At 42.2% G+C, this 22,484-nt stretch overlaps 1 protein-coding gene across 4 annotated transcripts in view; it reads right to left on the bottom strand.

Moving 5' to 3' along the window:
• The window catches only part of LOC149451742 (alpha-2-macroglobulin-like), a 293,088-nt gene extending 272,460 nt beyond the window's left edge, over positions 1 to 20,628 (bottom strand). For 3 of the 4 annotated variants that reach the window (XM_089690338.1, XM_089690339.1, XM_089690340.1), the window contains exons 1-9: positions 20,527 to 20,628; positions 16,950 to 17,133; positions 16,374 to 16,536; positions 10,306 to 10,358; positions 8,233 to 8,253; positions 7,875 to 8,028; positions 7,704 to 7,788; positions 4,059 to 4,185; positions 3,730 to 3,844 (exon numbers count right to left, since the gene is read on the bottom strand). In XM_089690338.1, coding sequence (XP_089546464.1) covers positions 3,730 to 3,844; positions 4,059 to 4,185; positions 7,704 to 7,788; positions 7,875 to 8,028; positions 8,233 to 8,253; positions 10,306 to 10,358; positions 16,374 to 16,536; positions 16,950 to 17,133; positions 20,527 to 20,612 — 988 coding nt within the window. In that variant the 5' untranslated portion in view covers positions 20,613 to 20,628. Of the gene's footprint in view, positions 1 to 3,729; positions 3,845 to 4,058; positions 4,186 to 7,703; positions 7,789 to 7,874; positions 8,029 to 8,232; positions 8,254 to 10,305; positions 10,359 to 16,373; positions 16,537 to 16,949; positions 17,134 to 20,526 lie in introns of those variants that run through there. The other variant, XM_089690341.1, reaches the window with a different exon arrangement.
• Between the last annotated feature and the right edge of the window lie 1,856 nt (positions 20,629 to 22,484).

Raw genomic sequence — 22,484 nt, 5'->3', positions numbered from 1 at the left:
ACATCTTCAGCATAATCCAGTCATCAGAGCCTACTGCAGTGTCTGCCCTCTGCAGGCCAAGCCACACCACTGTTTCTTGTGCAATTGGTTCACATTCATCAAGGAGCACTTGTCATTGTTGCCATTTATCACTGTGGCCTAGAGAGGAATTAACCCTTACCAGCAAGTGCTGCTGCTCACCCCTTAAACCTCTTGTTTAAAATCTGCATCTCATCTTGTGTATTAAAGGGGTACTGCCCAAGTTGAATACCACTTAAAGGGGTAGTGCCTGTTCTTGTATTAATCATTTGAGGGATTTTCACCTATTGCATCCAAGGAGATCTGAATTCTTGTGGAGCACCAAGTGGGCCCCAATGAGCTTGCAGAAGATCTCTCACTGCAGTTGAAGGGACATTAACCTTCCTAATTAAATAGCCTTAATCTTAGTAGTTCTCCTTTGCTCACTGGGGACAGAAACTTCTCAGAGTTGAGGCCCTTGGTTAAATTCTGAATTGCAGGACATCCAGAACTGATTGAGATTATTGTTGTATGTGTTGACTTTTGCTTAAAGTTACTAAGCGTGAAAACTGTTATTATATGTACACCTATTACTATATGCTGCTTTAATGTGCTCACATTAAACTCCAATATAAACAAAATATCAGTTCATTCTAACTTGTGTTTGTCTAATTTCTGGTAATAGTTAGAAAATTTACTTTGGCCACAAGTGTACAGTAGTGTCAGCAGGGGTTGAGCTTTCAGAGTGAGGTCAAGAGTGACAGGGAGCCTGAAAATAAATCAGCAGCTCCTAAGGGGGTAGTGCTACACAATCCTAATCTTTCAGTTATTAAAGGGAATGTACAGTATAGTGGTTTGTACACATACACTAAATAGTAACATTTTAAAAAATAATGTATTTTTTGTTTAATCAGGTAGTTGGTAAATATAAAAGACTGCATATTAGTATTTTGTATTCTTCATTAACCACTTCCCACCAGGCCTATAGTAAAATGACGGCCGGCAGGATTCTCGGCGATCCGGGAGGGTGTCATATGATGTCCTTCCCGGATCGTGCCTTGCGCAAGCCCGCACTGTGGCGAGATCTGTCACCGGCTGTGTCATGTTTCACATGACTGTCATATGCCTTTAAGAGTTTCTATATTTTGTTTCTGCTTCTCCCTTTCCTTTGGTTTAGTTAATGCTGTATAGATAGCCCACCCCTTTTACCAGTAAGGCATTGCAGCTCTAGCCCCATGTCATGGAGCAGGAAACATTATGATCTTTTGGCCTATCGAATGTTCATTGTTGTAAGATTCTCTCAGTTTATGGAATAAACTTCACAAGATCTACAAGATGTCTTATCGATTGAGTCACTAACTGTGGTATCAAGCTGAGGTCAACGTGGTCGCTATCTCATCACAACTGTAAGTTACAGAAATCACACTATCAATGCTTAGATTGGAGAGACAGAACCGGCTGTGTACAAAGACAGATCTGTGTACTGGCCCTGTTGCCAGTACCATGTGACCTGCTGTGACTAATCACAGAAGGTCACATGACAGTTGCAAACAATGGATGGCTTCCTTTCATGCCATCCATTGTATACAAGTATGTCTAGCTGTGAATGGTCACAGTGATCACATGCACAGGCTGGGCCAATCACAGCCCAGCTGTGTCATGTGATTAGCCGTGGCTAAATCACAACAAAAAAACCTGAATGAATCGATTTCATTCAGTTAAATTCTTGCTTATAGCAAAGAAATTCTTTGCTATAAGCAATCAAATTGTGTAAAAAAAAAAAAAAAAACTGATCTCTTCCCCAAAGTAGTACAATGTTACTATGGTAACATTATACTACTTTGGTTATAGTGTAATATAAAAAAAAAATCTTAAAATAAGAGAAAAAAGTTAATAAAAAAAATAAAAAAATAAAATAAAAATTGAAAAAAAAATCCAATTTTTTTTGTACTGTCACCAGTCAGTATATATGATGACACTGTACTGCACTGGTGACAGTATGTAAAAAAAAAATTGTGAAAATATTTTTTTTTAATTTCTTAATTTTCCAAAAAATTATGACAAAAAAATTACAACTTCAAAAAACTTGCCAAGCCTCTTATGGAATACGTCGGACTGTCTACTTTGCAAAAAAGGGTCATTTGGGGGATATCTGTACTGTTCTGACATTTTTGGGCCTCAAGAAATTAGATTGGCTGTCAGCACTTCAGGATTGATCAATTTTCAGATATATCCCATAGTTTGTGAACTCTATAACTTTCCTACAGCCTAAATAATAAATACTGATTTTGGTTATTTTCACCAAAGAAATGTAGCAGAATACATCTTGGCCTAAATTTATAAAGAACAATTATTGACTAGGTGGATCCCTTTGAGAATGTGCGTGCGCACGATACGCGTCAGAGGGGAGCTTACATCGTGCTGACGTCACACTGCCGCATCCACATGATGGTCCGGCGGCCATCTTTGTAAGTGCTTTTTATCCATTGATGATTTTATGCTCCATGTGGTTTGCTATCTTTTTAATAAGACATACTAAACTGTATGATACTGTCTCCGGGCTCGGTCTATGAACATGCCCTCTAGGAGGAATCACTTTCCTTGGTTCACCGTGGACTGGAGATGGAGACTTGGCTACTCTACTTTTGATTGTTCATTTGGTGTATCACTGGCTTCTGGAGAGATCCCACCTTCAAATAGGTCACCGGCAGGAGGAAGAAGCAGGAACATCCCTTAGTGTCATTCCGCTCTGGGCTTGCTTGCTACTTACTTCTGGTGAGTGCATTATGGTTGAGGTGCAGTGCAGAAATCACAGAAGTCACTACATTTTGTTGATTTGATCACATCACTATTTTTGGGACTATTATATGATATTTAGAAGACTTATACATTTTCATTTGTTATTTGTTATACCATCCATTTTGTTTCTTCATTGGAGTATTCACTATTCTCTATTTCTTTTTTATGATGTTTCCTTTCTCTTTTATGATCACACTGGCTATCATTGATTATAACACACATTTTTATTAGCGCTGCACATTGATATTATAGTTTTGGTGGAGACAGATATATACTGAAGCCTGGTAGACAGGACAGGAAGTGAGAGGGAAGAGAGCTGGAGAGCAGGAATAGAGAGAGAAAGAGTTATGCTGACTCCCAGAGAACCGGACCAGGCCAGAGAGCTAGAGAGAAGAAAGGCAAGGCTACCGCTGACCGGTAGCCTTACCACTGTGTTCAGCACTGGAAACCAATCAGCTTCCAGGTTTTTTTGTCAAAGCCTAATTGAACAAGTTAAAGTTAGAAGCTGATTGGCTTCCATGCACAGCTGCACCAGGTTTTGCACTCTCCAGTTTTAGTAAATCAACCCCAAAGTCTATACTAAAGCTGGGTATATACTAGTAGATCCTCGAACATATAGTCTCATAAAATTATAAGTAGATTTGAATGTCTTTTGAAAGTAGTTCAAGATTATGTTTGCCTTTAACAATCAATTTTGGAATGAATACACTTTACCAAACAAAACTCACATACACTGTTAGAAATGTGTAAATTTGAGAAAAAATTTCTATCCTGTTCCAGATTTTCTCGTCACTGTGGTTGAAAAAAACATCAATTTGACCCTACTAATGATTAAAAAAAATAGATTCTTATAAGAACAAAATGTCAGGTGAAATTCTACTAGTGTAAACCTAGCTTAAGGCCAGTTAGGGTTTTCTTATCCTCCTGACTTACCTGTACCCTGTTCTGTAATGTAGGCTGATCCCTCCAATCTCAGGCTCATGTCGCTTCTTCTAAAGTTAAAAGTTGCAGACTTTACCCGGACTGTGGAACATCCGTAACGATCCAGCTGAGAAGATGATGCATTGAGTCACTAAGCTGCAAATGGCACAGTTTTAATAGTAATACAACCATATTAGGGATTGCTAAAATACTTGTGTCATGTAAGGAGCTAGTCAAGGAATTTTGAGTGCTCCTTTTGCATCTAAAGGGATTTAAATGTAAAAATAAAGTAGAAAATATATAAACTGATAACTTCATTATCATCTCTTCTAATAATTTACCTTTCCAGTGTAGTTTGCACAGATATGGAGGGGCTCACTCTCTTTATAGAAGTACCAATGGTATCTGAGTTTACTACGGCATATCTCGATCCTATAATTTCCCAATACTGGCTTTCCATATGTGTATCTGAGGGAACATTCCATAAACTTTAAGTATTTGTTGTTTACTATTAGTCAAAGACAGATAAAAATATTGTATATCTAATTCATTTAACCGCTTTCCCGCCGCCCTATAACAGATATACTGCTACAGGGTGGCAGGGGTGCACAAAATCACGTGTATATACATGATTTTGCATGTCTGGGTAGGGGGCATGCGCCCTACCTGCGCCGCTATTCGCGGTCTTGGCTGTCAATCACTGGGTCCCAGCCCGTGATTACTCATCGGCACCCAGTGATCGCGGAGCATTACTGACGGAGGGAGAGAACTGTGTGTAAACAATACAGTTCTCTCCCCTGTCAGCTCCTGCACACTGCTTTGCATGGCTGTTCATAGCACAGCTTTGCAAAGCAGTGTGCTTACAGTTGAACGCACACACACAGCCCACAGTAAAACAGCACACAGTTAACCCTTTGATTGCCCCACATATTAAACCCTTCCTGCCCAGTGCCATTAGTACAGTGTCAGTGCTTTTTATTAGCACTGATCACTGTATTGGTGTCACTGGGGATGTCAGTGACACACAGTCAGTTCCCTCCCAGTCCTGCTATAAGTCGCTGATCACCGCCATTACTAGTAAAAATAAAAAAAATAAAAAATTCCAGTAAATATACCACCATTTGAAAACGCTATAACTTTCATGGAAACCAATTAATTTACACGTATTGGGATTTTTTTATAGCAAAGACATGTAGCAGAATACATTTTGGCCTAAATTTATGATGAAATTTGATTATATAATCATATATATAATTAATACATTTTTGTACTGGGCATTTAAAAGCAAAAAGTCAAAAATATTGTTTTTTTTTCTCAAAATTGTCGGTCTTTTTTTTTTTTATAGCGCAAAAAATAAAAAACGCACAGGCAAGCAAATACCACCAAAATAAAGCTCCATTAGTGGGGAAAAAAGGACGTAAATTTAATTTGGGTGCAGCATTGTATGACCACACAATTGTCAGTTAAAGTAACACAGCGCAGTAATACAAAACAATGGTCTGGTCAGGAAGGGGGGTAAATCCTCTGGAGGGCAAGTGGTTAAAAAGGGGAGAGTAGCATTCTACATTAGACAAGCAATACCAATCAGGTGGTAATAATATAGCACTCTCTAGTGTGCATAGTTAGGTAACTTAATTTGGCTCACACAGTAGATGAAGTGAGCGTGTCTGTGGGGTTCAAGCTCAGGTCAGGTTGTAGAGCTGTGCAGTTCAGGTCTCTGTTACCTACCCTTGGTTCGGGGAGTTTTCAGAAACTTCTAGAACTTAGGGGCGAGGACCTGAATATTCATGGGAGTTTGACCAACCCCAGGCAGGAGGCCTGGCATTGTGGTGAGATGTGCCCATAAATACTAAAGAGACTGGCCAGCAGGTTGTTTTGTTGCTTGTTGGAGCATGGAGTACTGAGTTGAGGTTCGTGAGGCCTGGAGGAGACCCCGGGGCTGGGGGGTCTGCCTCAAGGCAGGAGCTAAGAAAGGAAGGAAAGGAGCAGTTTGATTAGAGGGATTTTCACCACCCTCCAGTCTCATCCAGGAGACACCCTGTACTGCAAGGTAGGACTTGAACAGCAGGAGGCCTGAACAGCAATCTGTACCACCAAGGGGGGTGAAATGCATTCGGAAAGCCCTTTTGCTTAGGTAAGAGCGAAAGAGCTTCCTGGGTGCATGGGAATGATGCCCACATGTGCTGCTGTAGTGGATGCTGTGCTTCTATAAGGGAAGTGGAAGGTTTAGGAACACTTGAAACATGTAGAGAGATGCCTCAGTAGAGTGAAACCAGAGAGCAGTCCGAAAGAGGGAAAGTGTGTTTGACCTCAATTATTGGCAGGTCCATATCTGGAGGTGAGAACATGAGAATACTGGTGGTGGGAGTCACTGCACATTATGTCTATGGAATAATCACCAAGAGATGGACATATGGAGGATTGAGATTCAGATTAACAAGGCAAACAACAATAGAGACTTGATTAACCACTTGCCAACCGCAGATAGCCGAATGATGGCTTCACTGCGGCCAGCCAGTTCTGGGAGGGAGTCATATCACGTCCTCCTGCGCGCACCCAGAGGCACGCACCCGATGATCTCCATGATTGCTGTGTCCTATGGACACAGCTGATCACGTGAGGAGGTAAAAGGCCAATCACAGCAGCCTTTTACCACGTGATCAGCCATGTCCAATGACACAGCAGATCACCGGTAAATGCAGTTGCCGGTTATTGGCTGCACTTTCCTCACGCTGTCACAGTGTGAGGAAAGTACTGCCGTTAACCGGCAATTGTCAGAGGAGGGATCGGCACTGATCATCAGGGCACTGATCATCAGTGCCCAGCAGTGCCACCCACCAGTGCCGCTCACAAGTGCCCAGCAGTGCCGCCCACAAGTGCCCAGCAGTGCCATCCACCTGTGCCCAGCAGTGCCCAGCAGTGCCAACGATCAGTGCCCAGCAGTGACACTTATCAGTGCCACCCATCAGTGCCCAGCAGTGCCACCAGTCAGTGCCCAGCAGTGCTGCCAGTCAGTGCCCAGCAGTGCCGCCCGTCAGTGCCATCAGTCAGTGCCACCCATCAGTGCCGCCTATCAGTGCCCATCATTGTTTCATATTAGTGCCAGCTCATCAGTGCCACCTACCAGTGCCTCCTATCAGTGCTGCCTATCAGTACCACTTATCAGTGCCCATCATTGTTGCATGTGCTGTAAGTGCCAGCTCATCAGTGCCACCTATCAGTGCCATCTCAGTGCTGCCTATCAGTACCCATCAGTGCTGCCTATCAGTACCCATCAGTGCTGACTATCAGTGCAGCCTCATCAACACACATCAGGGAAGGAGAAAAATTACCTGTTTTTTTCAAAATTTGTGCTCTTTTTTTGTTTATAGCACAAAAAATAAAACACCCAGTGGTGAGTACATACCACCAAAAGAAAGCACTATTTGTGTGAAAACAATTATAAACATTTCATATGGGTGCAGCGTTGCATGACCGCGCAATTGTCATTCAAAGTGCGACAGCGCTGAAAGCTGAAAATTGGCCTGCGCAGGAAGGGGGTATAAGTGCCCGGTAGGCAAGTGGTTAATAACAATTACAATAATGGACATTTTTTTGCACTAGTTTTGTTGGTTGTAATATTATTTATTAATTTTATAACATGTATTTATTATGTTTTTGAATGTATTTATGTAAGTGTTGGGGTAGGCGCAGCAGAATTGTAAGCACTATACTGCCTCACTACTAGCTACTTTGGGCCCCCAGCCAAGTCCCCTACTTTACTTCATGGTTGGTCAAAGAGCTGGAGTTTCAGTAATAAAATGATTTTTAGACTGCACAAAGGAGCTGCTATTCCTCTACACATAGGCTTTTTATACAAATAACACTCCCCATTCCATGTGTGCTGGGCAAGTTTCATTGTATGACATATTTTTTCACTAAGCATAAGATCAACCTAAAATAATATGAATCAGGTCATAGTCTAGCTAATGTTTTGTATGCCTCACCTGCCACATAGTTTAACTGGTACATTTTCACTGTTGAAGAGAACAACCATGGGAAACTGGAGCGTGACTTCATATTTTGGTAGCACTGTGGAGACATAAAAAACAGATAATTTCAGTACAGACATAAGAACACAGATATAAATATATAGTAAACAAAGAGTAGTTTTTCACCATATTCTTCTACACTAAAGTGATGGACTGTGTTCTTCACCCGGATGGCGTATTCCCCCAGTGGAGGCTCAGAGGAAAGAGGAAGGGAAAACTCAGCCAATCCCTGATTAACCTTCACATTTAACCACTGGCCAATCAGATTCTGTCCTGGATCCTAAAAGCAAAATTATAGAATTAACAAACTGCATGCATTGACTTATTCTAAATAGGAACTATAGTAATCCAAAACGATAGCCTTAAGATAGCTTGACAACTCCGAAATATGCCAACTACCTATCTAATTTAGTTAAAAACATGTAGAACAATTTTTTTAATCAAACACTCTAAATATGCACAAAAAATATGTAATCAACATTACCTGTAATTTTACAGATTGAATCTGAAAAACAAAAAGCAGTAAATAGTAAAGAAACCATTTATTAAAGACCTGGAAACATTTCTGGATCAGAGTAATACCAAGCTCCCTTTTTGCTAACATGCTCAAACTCCACCCAAAATCTAAAAATTTCATCTACTAATATCCACCACTAGGCCTGGACTGGCCATAGGGTACACTGGGCGTTCGCCGCCTGGATAGGAGAGGCAGCCGGGCGGCACATAAAGGACCATGCAGTTCTCAGTTCCTCTATGTTCCGCCCAGCCACCTCTCCTATCCATCTCCTACATGCAGCCAGCTCCTGTATGTTCCCCTCGTGGCCGCCCCCCTCCTCATCTCCTCCAGCGGCCCCCCCTCCTCCAGCGGCCCCCCTCTCTCCTCTCCTCCAGCGGCCCCCCTCCCTCCTCTCTTCCAGCAGTCCTCTCCCTCATCTCCTCCACCAACCTCCCTCCCTCCTCTCCTCCAGCAGTCCTCTCCCTCATCTCCTCCACCGACCCCCCTCCTCATCTTTCTCTCTCTTTGTCTCCTGTTTCCCTCCCTCCTTTTTTCTCCTCCTTCTTTCTTTCCCTCCTTCCTTCTTTCTCTCCTTTTTCTTTCCCTCCTTCCTTCTTTCTCTCCTTTTTCTTTCCCTCCTTCCTTCTTTCTCTCCTTTTTCTTTCCCTCCTTCCTTCTTTATTTCTCTCCTTTTTCTTTCCCTCCTTCCTTCTTTCTCTCCTTTTTCTTTCCCTCCTTCCTTCTTTATTTCTCTTTCTTTCTCATTCTGTCTCCTGTTTCTCTCTCTTTCTTTCTTTCTTTTTTTCTTTCCCTCCTTCCTTCCTTATTTCTTTCCATCTTTCTTTGTTTCTTTCTCGCCTACAAAAAAATAAAAAAAAACCCAAAACATAACATTCGAAAGAGTTAAATAAAAATAAAAACCTACTGACACTAGTGGTGGAATTACCAAGGTCACAAAGGTCACTCTTGTGAATGGGCCCTGGTGTTCCCCCACTGGGCTATAAGGAAAGGGTCCCCAGGATTTGGGCTGCTCAGTCCAAAGTTCCCAGGCCTATTTTTTGTCCCAGTCTGGGCCTGTCCACCACCCCCAAATTTATTTTTTTCTGTTTATGCAATTTTAAACACTCTGTACTTTTGCCATCAGTTTTTTAGTCTGCTATGTGGGCTTTGTGGCAAATGGTAATATACATAGTCAAAAGGTAGACTAAGCCTGGGGTAACTGTAACACGTTCCTCACCTCTAAAAAAGATGATTCCCAAAAGAACTTACTAGTGTGATTGTTAGATTAAACTGTCTATTTAACCATAAACATTTGTGGCATACCATTTGGAGGTCCACAGACTGTGCATCTAAGAATGAAACCAGCACTGCATGGCTGCATACTGTATTGTGGCAAACATGTAATAAAATTAAATAAGTTTCAGTGAATGCAGGAGTTTGGAAGATCACTAGAACTTTTTGTCAATTATTTTGGTAGCGAGGAGTACACTATGCCGCCACATTGATTTTAAATTTGTCTCATCCTTCTGAATTTCTCACTTATTGCACATTACATATAACTCAGCTAAGGGATCATGACACCTTCCTTTTTAATGGCCATAGCACAAAAACCCTGCACAGCTCTCCTTACCCTACTATGCTGAAATACAAAACCCAACCCAATATCTACACTCAAATTTAGAATGCTGAATGATAATCTAAGCATAAGTACTTTTGTTGAATATTCCAATGTTTTAAATATTTTGCAGGGATTTGTCATGGCAAGAAAGAATAGTTAGATACTCTGCTAGTGTCACCAAAAGCCAAAAGGTTCTGGGTGATTAAACCCCTTTATAGCCACCATTTTAGTTTTACATAGACTTAACTTTCCAGAGAATTAAAAAATCCTTCTGAAAATTTTTAGAACACCAAAAGGAAATCATAATGTACAGGCGGATGACTGTGCGAGTGAATATCAAAGTATAAATACCGTGTAGTATTCATATAATATGGTAATTGATTATGTGAAACAATGGTTAATGGGTGCATTCTAAGCAATGTGTGACTGTTATTTTATATTACTGAATTCTGTCCAGGTTGAAGGTCTTCGTTAAGAGTGAGAATTCGAAACTTCACTGTTGGTGCAAAAAAAAATAAAAATTATGAAGTCTTGAATCAGCATAGTACAATAATACATCAGATATCTTCCTAACTAAACATGAGAATAAAACTATAGACAACTTTACCTATAGCCAAGCTTGACTCCCTCCTGTGACAAACAGCTTGCTTGATTTTGGCCACATTCTCATTACTGCCTCTGCCTTAGAAGCCAGTCAGTGGCTCTCCTTTATAGCTGTAATAAAGTGGCCAATAAGAAGGGGAGCGCTTGTCACTGTAGGGAACCAGCCTGATACATAACATGCAAAATAGTAGAAAAAAGCAAAAATTTTAAAACAATGTTCAGGAAAAAAGAGAGCGTCTTCACTCCCCACCCACTACAGCACCAGAGGGGCAACAAATAAAGGACACTACACCTGCCAACATGTAGTTCATACCTTTTTGGTCAATTAAACACTGTCTTGTGGAAATACTGGATGAAACTTAGATTACCACAGGGATGACCTGATATGTCTGCTGCTCATATCGGAGCTCATAAGCTGAATCCTGTTAAGGATCACCTATGTGCATATCATAATTTACTTATTTAATTCTATGGATCATAGAGTCTTTCTGTAAGTCATGGTCAACGGCTGCAGCACAACAGGGCAAACACCTGCAACTGCACCACACAAAGAAAACGTTTTGGCTGGGGATGGAGCATCCAAACTAAAGAATAACAATATGACAACACTTGCTTCCTCTAGTGGATGTATGGCAGAGCAGCATTGTCACTGTCAAGGTGTGCCAGGCTGTGCGCTTCTCCCCCTGGCTCTCTCCTTCCCCCACACCCCCCCTCTCATCCTGTTATGGCCCTTTGAAGCCTGGCAGTCCAGGATGAGAGGTGTGACTCCTGTCACCTCTCTGTCACTTATCTTCCCCCATCCAGAGTGGCCGGAGGGGGGAAGATAGTTCCCTGCAGTGAGATTCACACTTCTCCAGCCATCCAGCCTGAGAGGGGCGAACCTCCCACAGGGATGTTTCGAGCCGCGGCAGTCAGCCTGACACCACATGGCCCCGGCGACTGCAGCGTGGGCACGGAAGTTTCCCGTGCCTGCACTCGCCGACAAAGGCCACACTCTCGAGAGCGCGGCCCGTGTCAAGGGGGCGTGCTTTGTTGCCGGGCGACGAGGCACACCGCCCACGGTTGCCAAGACGACCAGGAGCCTCCGACACTGGCCTTAAGAAGGCCAGTGGGGAGCGCCCCAGGTCGTTCTGTCTGCTGCGCAGCTGCTGGGAGGTCTACACCGAGGCGAGACCCCCGCAGCCACTCTGCAAAGACCTAGGATCGGGGGATTATTACCCGCTGGCACTCTGCATTAAACAGAGCAGGATCGGGAGGATTATTACCCGCTGGCACTCTGCATTAGTAACAGGATTGGGAGGATTATTACCCACAGTATACGCTGCTAATACTAGGGACTCAGGGAGTGTACCTGCTGCTATACTGCCCATGGACCCAGAAGTGCATGTGTGCTGTTGCGGAGAATCAGGACTCGTACCTGCTGTTAGGACCCTCTACTGTGTGCTGAGAAGGGTCACCCCCCTGGCTGTCGTCTGCTGTGAACCCGGGCATCCCTGCCGGAGCCGTGAGTGTATGCACCCCTGTTTTATTCCCCCCTGGACTGTTCCTGAACTCTCTTTCCCTTCTTCTCCCTGCTTGGATTACAAACTGTTATAGAGACTCTAACTTTGCCCCCCTGGGGCCAGATTACAATTATTTTGAGCCCTCTCCTTGCTATTCCCCTACACTGGGTACTGCCACGTTACCTGCAGACCCCAATTGAGTGACTGTCATTTTTTTAACCTCCCTGGCGGTATGATTATTTCTGATTTTTGGTGCTGAAAGCGGTACCATTTTTTTGCATGGAAATATGTAGTTTTTTATTGTAGGCTGTAATTTTTAGGAATAACTCACTGAAATCTGTCCGAACAAGAGTCTAGTAAACATTCCGGATATGATAAAACTTGAAACACGAAATCATAAATTATAATTAAATTAATAATCATAAAAAATAATATAATAATAATAAATTTAATTCAATAATATAATCAAACTGAAAACACTGAAATTTGAAATACAGAGGCAAATTCGCACATCGCTGAGCAAAGTCGCAAAATCGTTTTCAGTGTCTGATGACGAATTTCCCCACGAATCATTATCACTCAATTCTGCAAGTGGTTCTAATTTACTATCGCTGTTCTCTAGCTGTCTAAACCCGCTTTTGACATAAAGGGACGCTTTTTGGACGCCATGGACTTTTCTAAGTTTCCAGGCAGAAAGAACAGTCAAAATGTAGGCAGGGCACAGGACAAAGCAGTAGGGACAAAATATATGTGAAATGCATTGAAACAGCAATGTTTTACTATATAATAATAATTTTTAAAAAAATGAAATTTTTTAAAAATTTCAAATTTGCCGCCGGTTCCGGCGCCCGTACGTCCCGACGCCACAGGGACCGGAACACGGAAGCTGGAAGCCGGATGCCGGCATCGGCCGGAGGAGATGGCCGAGGACGCTGCAGGGGACACATCTTGGGAGCGAAGGACAAGGTAAGTGCTGCAGGGACTCCCTGAGCAACGCCGCATGGTAAGCCCGAGTGTAGCTCGGGGTTACCGCTCTTGGTACTAAAATTTTACCCCGAGCTACACTCGGGAATACCGCTAGGGAGGTTAATAGCGCTTTGTGCGTTTATCATCTGCTCCTTGTGTTTTGTCCTGCCTACCTCCCATCACAGTCACCCTGGCACAGGAAGAGTGTTACGACAGCACACCTCTCCTCTTCCTTTCTCCATAGCATAACATAGAGGGGAGGTGTTCCGTAGTTCACATAATAGCACTGGACTGAAAACACTGATTGGAATTTCAGTGCAACAGTTGCAGAGAAAGCAGGAACTTTCAAGCCAATTGGATTTAGGGCAGGGTAAACATGTATTTTAGATGTGCAGTGTGGAAATCCCTGCCAATGACCCCGGTGGGCAGAGTTAACCTGATTTAAATGACTTTTTTACCCAAATGCCTTTATATGTTTAGACACACCCCATTCCCCATAACCAAATCCTTCTTTAAGAAACCTGACCAATTGATTACGTCCTTTGTTTGGACAGGTGATATACCCCCGCATAGCCAAAGCTACCCTTCAGTTGTCTTCCTCCCTAGGTGGCCTGGCCCTCCCCTGCTTCCAGAAATACTATTGGGCCACAGTCCTAGTGACACTACATTGGTGGTTCTCTCAAATGTCAGACAGCTCCGTTGTTGAACTGGAGGCAGCCCTGTTAGAATCCTATTCTGAACAGAGTTATCTAGTGTTTAGGGGGCCGTGATCTAATCCCAATGTAACTGAACCTATGAAAACTACTTTTAAAGTATGGAGGCAAGTGGAGGTTTCCACCACCTACCCAACAAAATGTTTTTCTGCTACCTACAGCTCAATTCACCTATCCACTAGAGTTGAATTCCCACTAGGTGGAGTTATTACTGATAGCTGCTGATATTCTGGCTTGTTTACCCACCACAATGTCTTCCTCAACATGAATAGCCCCATATCCTTTTCTATGTGAATTCCTAGAGTGCCAATGGGTGATTATGGTAACTGTTAACATGCTAATTCACTGTAGGAACCAACTAATGTTTACTATTACATGCTTAAGCTGATGAAAAAGTAGACTCGGGTGGTACGATCAAATGCCGTGCCTATATCAGTCCGAAACCTCAGTGACCTGGGAATTTATGTCCTCCCCTATTGATGTCTCCCTTTTGTGCCAGCTGTTTTGCATTGGTTTTATAACTGATGGCATTGATGGGTGGCACTGATGGGCGCCACTACTGGGCACTTTTGGGGCTGCACTGATAATCAGTGCCCTGATTATCAGTGCAGGTGTCCTCTGTGACACTTGCCAGTTATCTGCAGTACTTTCCTCATGCTGTGACAGCGTGAGGAAAGTGCTGCTGGTAACCAGCAACTGTATTTACTTTGTGATCAGCTGTGTCATTGGACACAGCTGATCACATGGTAAAAGGCCTCTATGATTGGCATTTTATCTTTTTAAGTAATCAGCTCTGTCAGGACACAGCGATCACAGACAGCGCCAGGTGCGCGCCACTGTGGTGGGGGGGGGGGGGGGGCACCCTCCCAGAACTAGTAAAGTGTTTGTAAAGTGGTTAAAAAAATGTGTTTTAGAGTATTTTAGTTAGTTTTTACACTACACTCATTCTTCACTGATTGCAGACACATCAATTTCTGGGGTCAGATGGCATACTCATCAAATCTAAAACTAAGCTTGTGTTGCTCCATTGCTCTAAATTACTTTATTACAGCCCATGAGCTTTAGGGATGAGCTACAGGTTCTTGTTCAATATGGGTTTTACCTGAACCCAGCCTGATTACAGTTTGGCATCACCCATGATCTCTGCCTGGCTTGTTTGCAAACAGAAGTCAGTTTAGGATCTGTCAATCAATTTTGGTGGTAGTAACAGCAAGAAAACATTGCCATGCAGTGGGATATTGTGGTGGCAGAGCAATATTTTTGGGTGGTGGTTCATTGTGGCAGCTGGCCATCATGATTAACAAGTATCTATATTGCTGTACAATGACACTGGATTTGCTTCAAGGAACACGGTGTACATACTTTTTTTCAAATAAAGCCATAATGTCATTTTATTTACTTTTTAAATTTTTTGGGAAAAAATAAGAAGGGATACGTATTTCCCTAAAAGGGGGGCTTGGATATCTGTAGACTCCAGATTTTTTGGGGACAGAACACGATGTGAGAATGAGGCATTTGTCTCCTGAACATGGGACACTGGAAGGTGGCCACACCCTCCTTTCTTGACCACCCAGGCTGCATGCCTGGGAAAGGGTCTAAATATGAATTTTTGGGGAGCGACTCCGTACCATTTGTTTTCTTGGTTTTTTTTTTAATTGAACAGTACACAAAAACAGGAAAAAAAAGTGTGGGGGTTCCACACAAAATTTATACCAGAGCCTTATCCAGTCATGCAGCCTGGCTAACTGGAAGGAGCAGGGCATTCACCCCCCAATAAGAAGGTAACCTGCAAGGAAGGGAGGCAGAACAGCCCTCCTTGCAATGCACCTTTTTTTTTTTGCATTGGTACATTTCCCTTATGACAGTGATCCCCATGCCCATTTATAAATGGAAGCTTGCAATCTAGCCTTGAAAAAGGCCAGAACAAAATTACAATATTTTCCTCCCATAGGCTTCAGGAGGCTTCGGAGCTATGGTCGAGGATTGAGGACTTCCCATTTGGGTGTTTTTTTATGAAACAGAGATCAGCGGCGATCCTGAGGATCGTTGCTGATCTCCGATGATTAGTGGTTTAGAAAACAGAGATGATCAGTGGAGAACATGTTCTCCACTGATCATCTCAGCACACAGATGGCCAGTATATGAAGGAGCGATGTCAGCCCTTCACTGGCGATCTGTGTTCTCCCTCCAGATTCTCCAGCCCAGAGCTGGAGAATCGGAGGAACCTTAAACGAAGCAGCGGTAATTTACTGCTGCTTAGTAAATGGTGTTTGACTGATCTCTTACTGTAATCTCGCGAGATTATAGTAACAGCAGCCGTTTTCCAGCATTCATAGCGTTGTACATTGTTTTCCCTTCATTCGGAGAAGTGATCTACACCGCTTCATAAAAAGGCATTCAGAAGAAAACTCTCTTCTCTGAAAATGCTGGAGAACTGAGCAGTGGTCATTTACTGCTGCATGATATAAGGACACCTTGGTTGGACAAACCTTCTGCAAACCAAACCTTGCCCAGTTTGCTCATCCCTAATGGGCTGAAATCAAGCAATCTAAAACTATAAAGTGTAGTAGAAGAGTGGCTTTAGGTTTTACAGGTATTTATTTTTGGGACTTATTCAATATTAACAAAGTTATACTTAAAATGCCTAAAGGGAGCAAATATGAGAAATGTATTGTTATGTGTAACAAGCTGTACACTGAAGCCTTGTTTATGGAGAACATCCATTACCTGTCTGTCCTGGCTTGTACACAGCCTTGTCTGTTTGAATTAGGATTTTATAACTCTCCTTTTTCACAATAACTTTAGTGCTGTTTTTTATTGATTCCTCTGCAGTCTTGATTGAAACTTCAAGCTTAGCAACCTCATCATTCCCTTGAGAAGGATTTGGAATCTAGTTTGGAATAGAAACTGATTACTGAGAATATACAGAACAGTGCAGTATAAAGATCTTTAGAGGGTCTTTAAAATCCACTACAATAAGTGTCCCCCCACATCACATCCAGGATGGCAGTACCCAGTTGCAGTATCAAGCCTTTTGGATATCTACATAAAGAAGGCTTTTACAGGTAAATAACTTGTGTACATTAAATGCATATACTGCGTAATCTTCTGGGAAGATCGTTGTTTAAATGGTCTGGTGACAGCGTCACTTTAATCCTCTGCAAATGTTTCACTAATAAGCCATGGCACTAATAGTCCCATGTTTCACTGCTATACTATTTAATTCTTTGGTAGTGCACACCTCTACTTTTCCCCACACTTCACTACAGCATGCTTTGCTTGGTGCCTATAGATATACTGTACCAGAGCGGGAATACAGGTGAATATGGAGTCTTGCTGGAAGCTCTTGTCTATGAGGGTGGTGGTCTTTGCTTCTTGGCTTAAAGCAATCTGTACGTTGCTCTCTCCCTTGGTACCCACCAGGTGTACGCAGACACTTTCATAGTACTGAGAGCGCAGCATTGAGGGAAAGATGACCGCATGGTGCCTGAAGAGATAAAACGGAACAGAAAAGGAGTTTGCATTTCATTGATCACCAGCAGAACTGCGCACATTCACTGAGAAAAGGTAATATAATAGAGACAGAATACATGTCAGTGGATCATGCTGGGTGTTGGAATTGTACATAGATTGCAGAGATGTGTGGGCTATAGTGAATAATCATTCCATTGGTTGGGGTGGGCAGTGTGGAGTGAGTAGTTTGTCTGTTTGTGTGGGTTGGAAATAACAGTAATAGATGCAGCGACAGGGCTAGCAGGAATCACAACTGCTAATGTTTCTAAACCTGACTCAATAGTGTGGAGATAGTTCCCCAACCAGATTAAAAGCCTAGTCTGAGCAGTAATACTGTATAGGAAATTACTCTAAAATTGTAGCTGATGTTTAATCATGCTGCAGCAGAAAGTGGGTGAGACTAATCTGATTAACTACTTCTAGCATATAGGACAACATATGACTTCCTCAGGTTCATCATTCTGGTAACAAAATTTTAATTTGGCTATTCCCCCCCCCCCTCCCCTCCCACTGCCTCTGTTTCCCAGGCTCTCCCATCCCATTAGGGAGCCCAGGACCACTCCAACTGGTGACATCTAGTGCACTGCAGAGAGAATGAGGAAATTACATTGTTCCTCCCTTTCTGTGAGACCAGATACTGGAAATGATGAGGAATGTGTTGCTTCTGGTTTTGGTTTGGTGTTTACAAGCTGTTACCGGCTTGTGAAAGCATCTGACCAAACAAATCTCAGTTTGATAAGATGGTTCAGAGAGCAGAGGAGAGATCTGGGGTCTGAGAGACCCCAGATCTCTCCATAAAGGCGACCTGTCATGGTTTATGCTATCACAAGGGATGTTGTTCATCCCTTGTGATAGTAATAAAGCTGATAAAAAAATAAAAGTTAAAAAGTCAATGTAAATAAAATAAATAATAACATTTAAAATAATTAAAAGCACCCCTATCCCTCCTATTCTCACATGCAAATGTGAACTCACACGTAGGTCTAGTACACATATGTGAACGGCGATCACACCACACATGAGGTGTTGTTGCGAACATCAGAGCAAGAGCAATAATTCTAGTGCCAAACCTCCCATGTAACTCTAAATTGGTAACCTGTAAAGGCTTTTAAAGCATAGCCTATGGATAAATTAGCGTACTATAGTTTGTCACCATTCCATGGGTGTGAGCAATTTTAAAGCATAACATGTTTGATATCTATTTACTCTGTGTGACATTATCGTTTATATTTTACCAAACATTTGGTATTGTGTTTGTGTGCACTAAAATTCATTAAAGTGTACTTTTTTTGGAAAAATTTGCATTTGAGAAATTGCTGTGCAAAAATTGCAACACACACCATTTTTTTCTTTATGGCCTCTGTGTGGAAAAAAATAAAATAAATAAATATATATATATATATATATATATATATATATATATATACATATATATATTTATATACATATTGTTTGGGGGTTCTAAGTAATTTTCTAGCAAAAAAGAAAAGAAAAAAACAATCCCTGTAACACTATTCTCCAGGACAAAATAGGAAGTGTCTTTCCCTAATAAAAATTATGTCTTAATAAAAAACACTTTAGAAAATAAAAAAAAGGTAGAAAATTAAAAAGTAATGACATGGAGCTCAGAGAGAGCCTTATAGATGTAATAAAGTCTTCTTTTCAATACTTCCTTTATTAATAATTGCACAGCCTTGTACAAATGAGGGAAGGGGTGCTGGGCAGTTGCTTCAAGTGTAGGTATCTCATAGTCACCTTTTAACAGTGTTAAATCATATTTTCTATCATTGGCTATTTTATCTTATGATAGTTTTCATTATAATGTTCCATTAACAAAAATAAATATTACATTGGTTTGAATTCATTATTTTCCCACAATAATTAAACATGTACTATAAAAAACCCTCTGTTTCTCAGAACTCTGCATTTTATTTCATGAATGGGTATTATAGAATAGTGTTGGGCTACATGTTTGAGTCAAACCTAAGTTCAGCTCGAACATGGGCTGTTCGTGTGTTCAGCTCCCTGACAGTGCATTGTGATTGATCAAAGCAATGCACCTGATTAGGTCAGGTGTAATGCTTTGGCCAATCCCAGCACAGGATGACGTCACAAGGGGGCAGAGTAAACTCCACACCATTTTGACATCATGACAGTATTAAGAACTGTCATCGGGGCGCAGTTTTCAGATGGCCGGGAGCCAGCATCGCAAGTGGAGCGGGGTTTTTTTCTTGTGTTTTCGGGTAGCGGCGGAAGCGGGCATCATCATTGACGTTGGATCTACTTCAGGGGATATTTGTTTTACTTTTATTTAAGGACTTGTCAAAGACTGTCTCTTGTCTTTTTTTACACTACGCTTTTTTCCTGAATGGGTAGAGGTACCATGTACCGCATACTCATTCTCATTTCTGCGGGCCTCCCACCCGCAAAAACCTCCACAACCACAGCCCAGGATTGTGGGGAAGAGGCCCTTGCCCCAAAGCACCCCCCCTATGTTGAGGGCATGTGGCCTGGTATGGTTCAGGAGGGGGGGGCGCTCACTTGCCCTGCCTTTCCTGACCTGCCAGGCTGCATGCTCGGAATTGGATTTTCGGAGGACACCCACACCATTTTTTTTTTAATTTTGGCATGTGTATTCCCCTCAAAATCCATACCAGACCTGGAGGGCTTGGTATGGATGGGAGGGGGGACCCCACATCGTTTTTTCTTAATTTTCCTAATTGTCAGGCAGTGCCGACAATTCTTTTTACATTCAGCTGTCAGCGGGGAGCCCCACTGACAGCTGAAACATGAATAAATGTTTCACTACTAAAATACCACATGACTTAATAATATAACTCATGCGGTAATTTAGCAACTGAGCGGTATCTTGCCACATACTCAGATGCAGTAAGATACCACTCAGTAAATCGTTCGTGTTTTGAAGTTCGCGGTCGAACATTTTGTAGGTTCAGATGTTCGACTGCAAACCGAACAGGGGGGTGTTCGGCCCATCCCTATTATAGAATGGTTTTTCTTTCCTTGATAGACATCTCACAGACATTTTAGAGCAAAAATGTGCAATAATCTTTGTGAACTCACTGTTTTATGCCACATAAAACTCTAAAATACAGGGCATATTCAGAAGGTCCATGATGTTAAACCTTAAGTTCAATTAAACAAAAATATAAGGAAATAAAGGTGAATGATAGATTAGCAAATAATGCATGTAAATTAAAAAACCATGTGTAAAAGGTTTTCTCAGAATAAACACTAAAATCTGGTAATCTATGCTGTGCCAACCTAACAGTTTAGAGTAAGTGGTCACAGAAAGGGTATCGGTTATATTATTCTTGACTGACAAATAGTATACATAAGAAATACTCACAGTTTTGCTTGCACTAAGTAGATCTTCAGAAGGATCAGCCCAACACATAAAGTCCAGAGTGACATTATGTGACACAGGCAAGACATTAGTTGTGTGCTGGGAATGGCTATACAACTGTATAAGCACAATGCTGCAAGGCTGGATATTGACCACAACACATCAAATATTTGTTTACGAGGTCGTTTCCTGGAGGCCTTTGTAGGTGTACAGGGGAATTGGAAAACCTGAAGGTCAGCTGATTCTTGTTAGAAAGAAAACAAAGATGGGAATTCAAATAAAGAGGAATTCAAATTTATACTATGTCCTTTTCATACAAATCACAAGTGCTGGATACTCCATCTTTGAATAAACATTTTGTGATCATATGAGCCCGCATGGTGCCAACAGGTGACTTCTGTTCAGTGTTTTTGTACTGTCTAAAAGGAAATAAGAAAATGCTTGGAAGGAGCAGATAAACCATCTCAAGCACCTTTAATAACAACATAAAAACATTTGACAATTGTACAATTGGAATATATGTTTGCAGTAATGATGGGCCAAACACCCCCCCCCCCCGTTTGGTTTGTGGTCGAACATTCAAACCTACAGAATGTTCGACTGCGAACTTCAAACAGGGACAATTTACTGAGCAGTCTTATCGCATCTGAGTATGCGGTAAGATACCGCTCAGCTACTAAAATACTGCATGAATTATATTAAGTCATGTGGTATTTTAGTAGTGAAACATTCTTTAATGTTTCAGCTGTCAGCAGGGTTCCCCTCTGACAGCTGAATGTAAAAAGAACTGTCAGCATTGCCTGGCAATTAAAAAAAACTGGAGTGGGGTCCCCCCTCCCATCCATACCAAATCCGTTGGGTCTGGCATGGATTTTGAGGGGAACCCCACACACCAAAATTAAAAAAAAAAAAAATCCATGGGGGTCAACCCAAAATCCATGCCAGACCCCTATCAGAGTATGCAGCAGGTCAGGAAAGGGGGATGATGAGCGAGCCCCCCCGAACCATACCAGACCACTTGCCCTCAACAAGGGCCTCTACCTCTACCTCTGCCTTAGTTGTGGGGGTCTGTAGGTGGGGGGGCTTATCGGAATCTGGAAGCCCCTTTAACAAGGGGTCCCCCAGATCTCGCCCCCTCATGTGAATGAGTATGCAGTACATGGTACCACCACCCATTCGCAAAAAAAAATTGTAGTAAAAAATGACAGGAGACAGTCTTTGACAAGTCCTTTATTAAAAACAAAAATAAAAAAAAGTCCCAGAAGTGATGATGATGTTCATCCATCCTGTTCAAAGAGGACCTCACCATGTAACAGGTAGTAGGCTGTCCACGGTGTGTCCATAGGTGGCTGGTAAGGCCTATATGGGCACGAAATGTTCTGCCATGTCGGGCAGACATGTGGGCACCACTGTTGCAGCATTTGCAGCTTTGGCTTTGCGGAGCCCTCGCTTTTCTTGTGCTGTGGTTGTTCTCTTCTCAAATGTCTGGCAGCCTTGGTGGATCACTGTGCGCCATGCCGATAAATCTTGTGCCAGGGTTTCCCAGGACAGGAGGTGATGTCAATATCCAGGGACTTGAAGGAGGCTTTCAATGTGTCTTTGAATCACTTCCTTTGTCCCCCGTACCTTGAGACAGCTCACCAAGGATTCATCCCTGAAATGCGTCAGAGGCAGACCGCACCATCAGTAGGACACTCTGTCATCCTTATGGCCATCTCCTTGGCTTTATAGGCTTTACATACATGCTATGTTTGTGAGTATATTTCTTGTTTATAATTTTGTAATAAACCTTGGATAATGCGATAGGTGTTTGCACCACCTGTATGCTTTCTTCCAGTTTGTTGATCTCCCCATCTGAGGAGGGCTGAATCTCCAGAATGTTATTTATAGGCCATTCATATACCTGATCCCCTGGCTCACCCCTGACATTGGCTCCCTCGAGGTGCTGGAGAGTTTCCACT

This window comes from Staurois parvus, unplaced genomic scaffold (genome assembly GCF_062004578.1).
Source record: "Staurois parvus isolate SC_StPar_1 unplaced genomic scaffold, SC_StPar_1.0 ptg000525l, whole genome shotgun sequence".
NCBI lineage: Eukaryota > Metazoa > Chordata > Amphibia > Anura > Ranidae > Staurois > Staurois parvus.
This window is presented reverse-complemented; position numbering and strand designations above follow the sequence as displayed.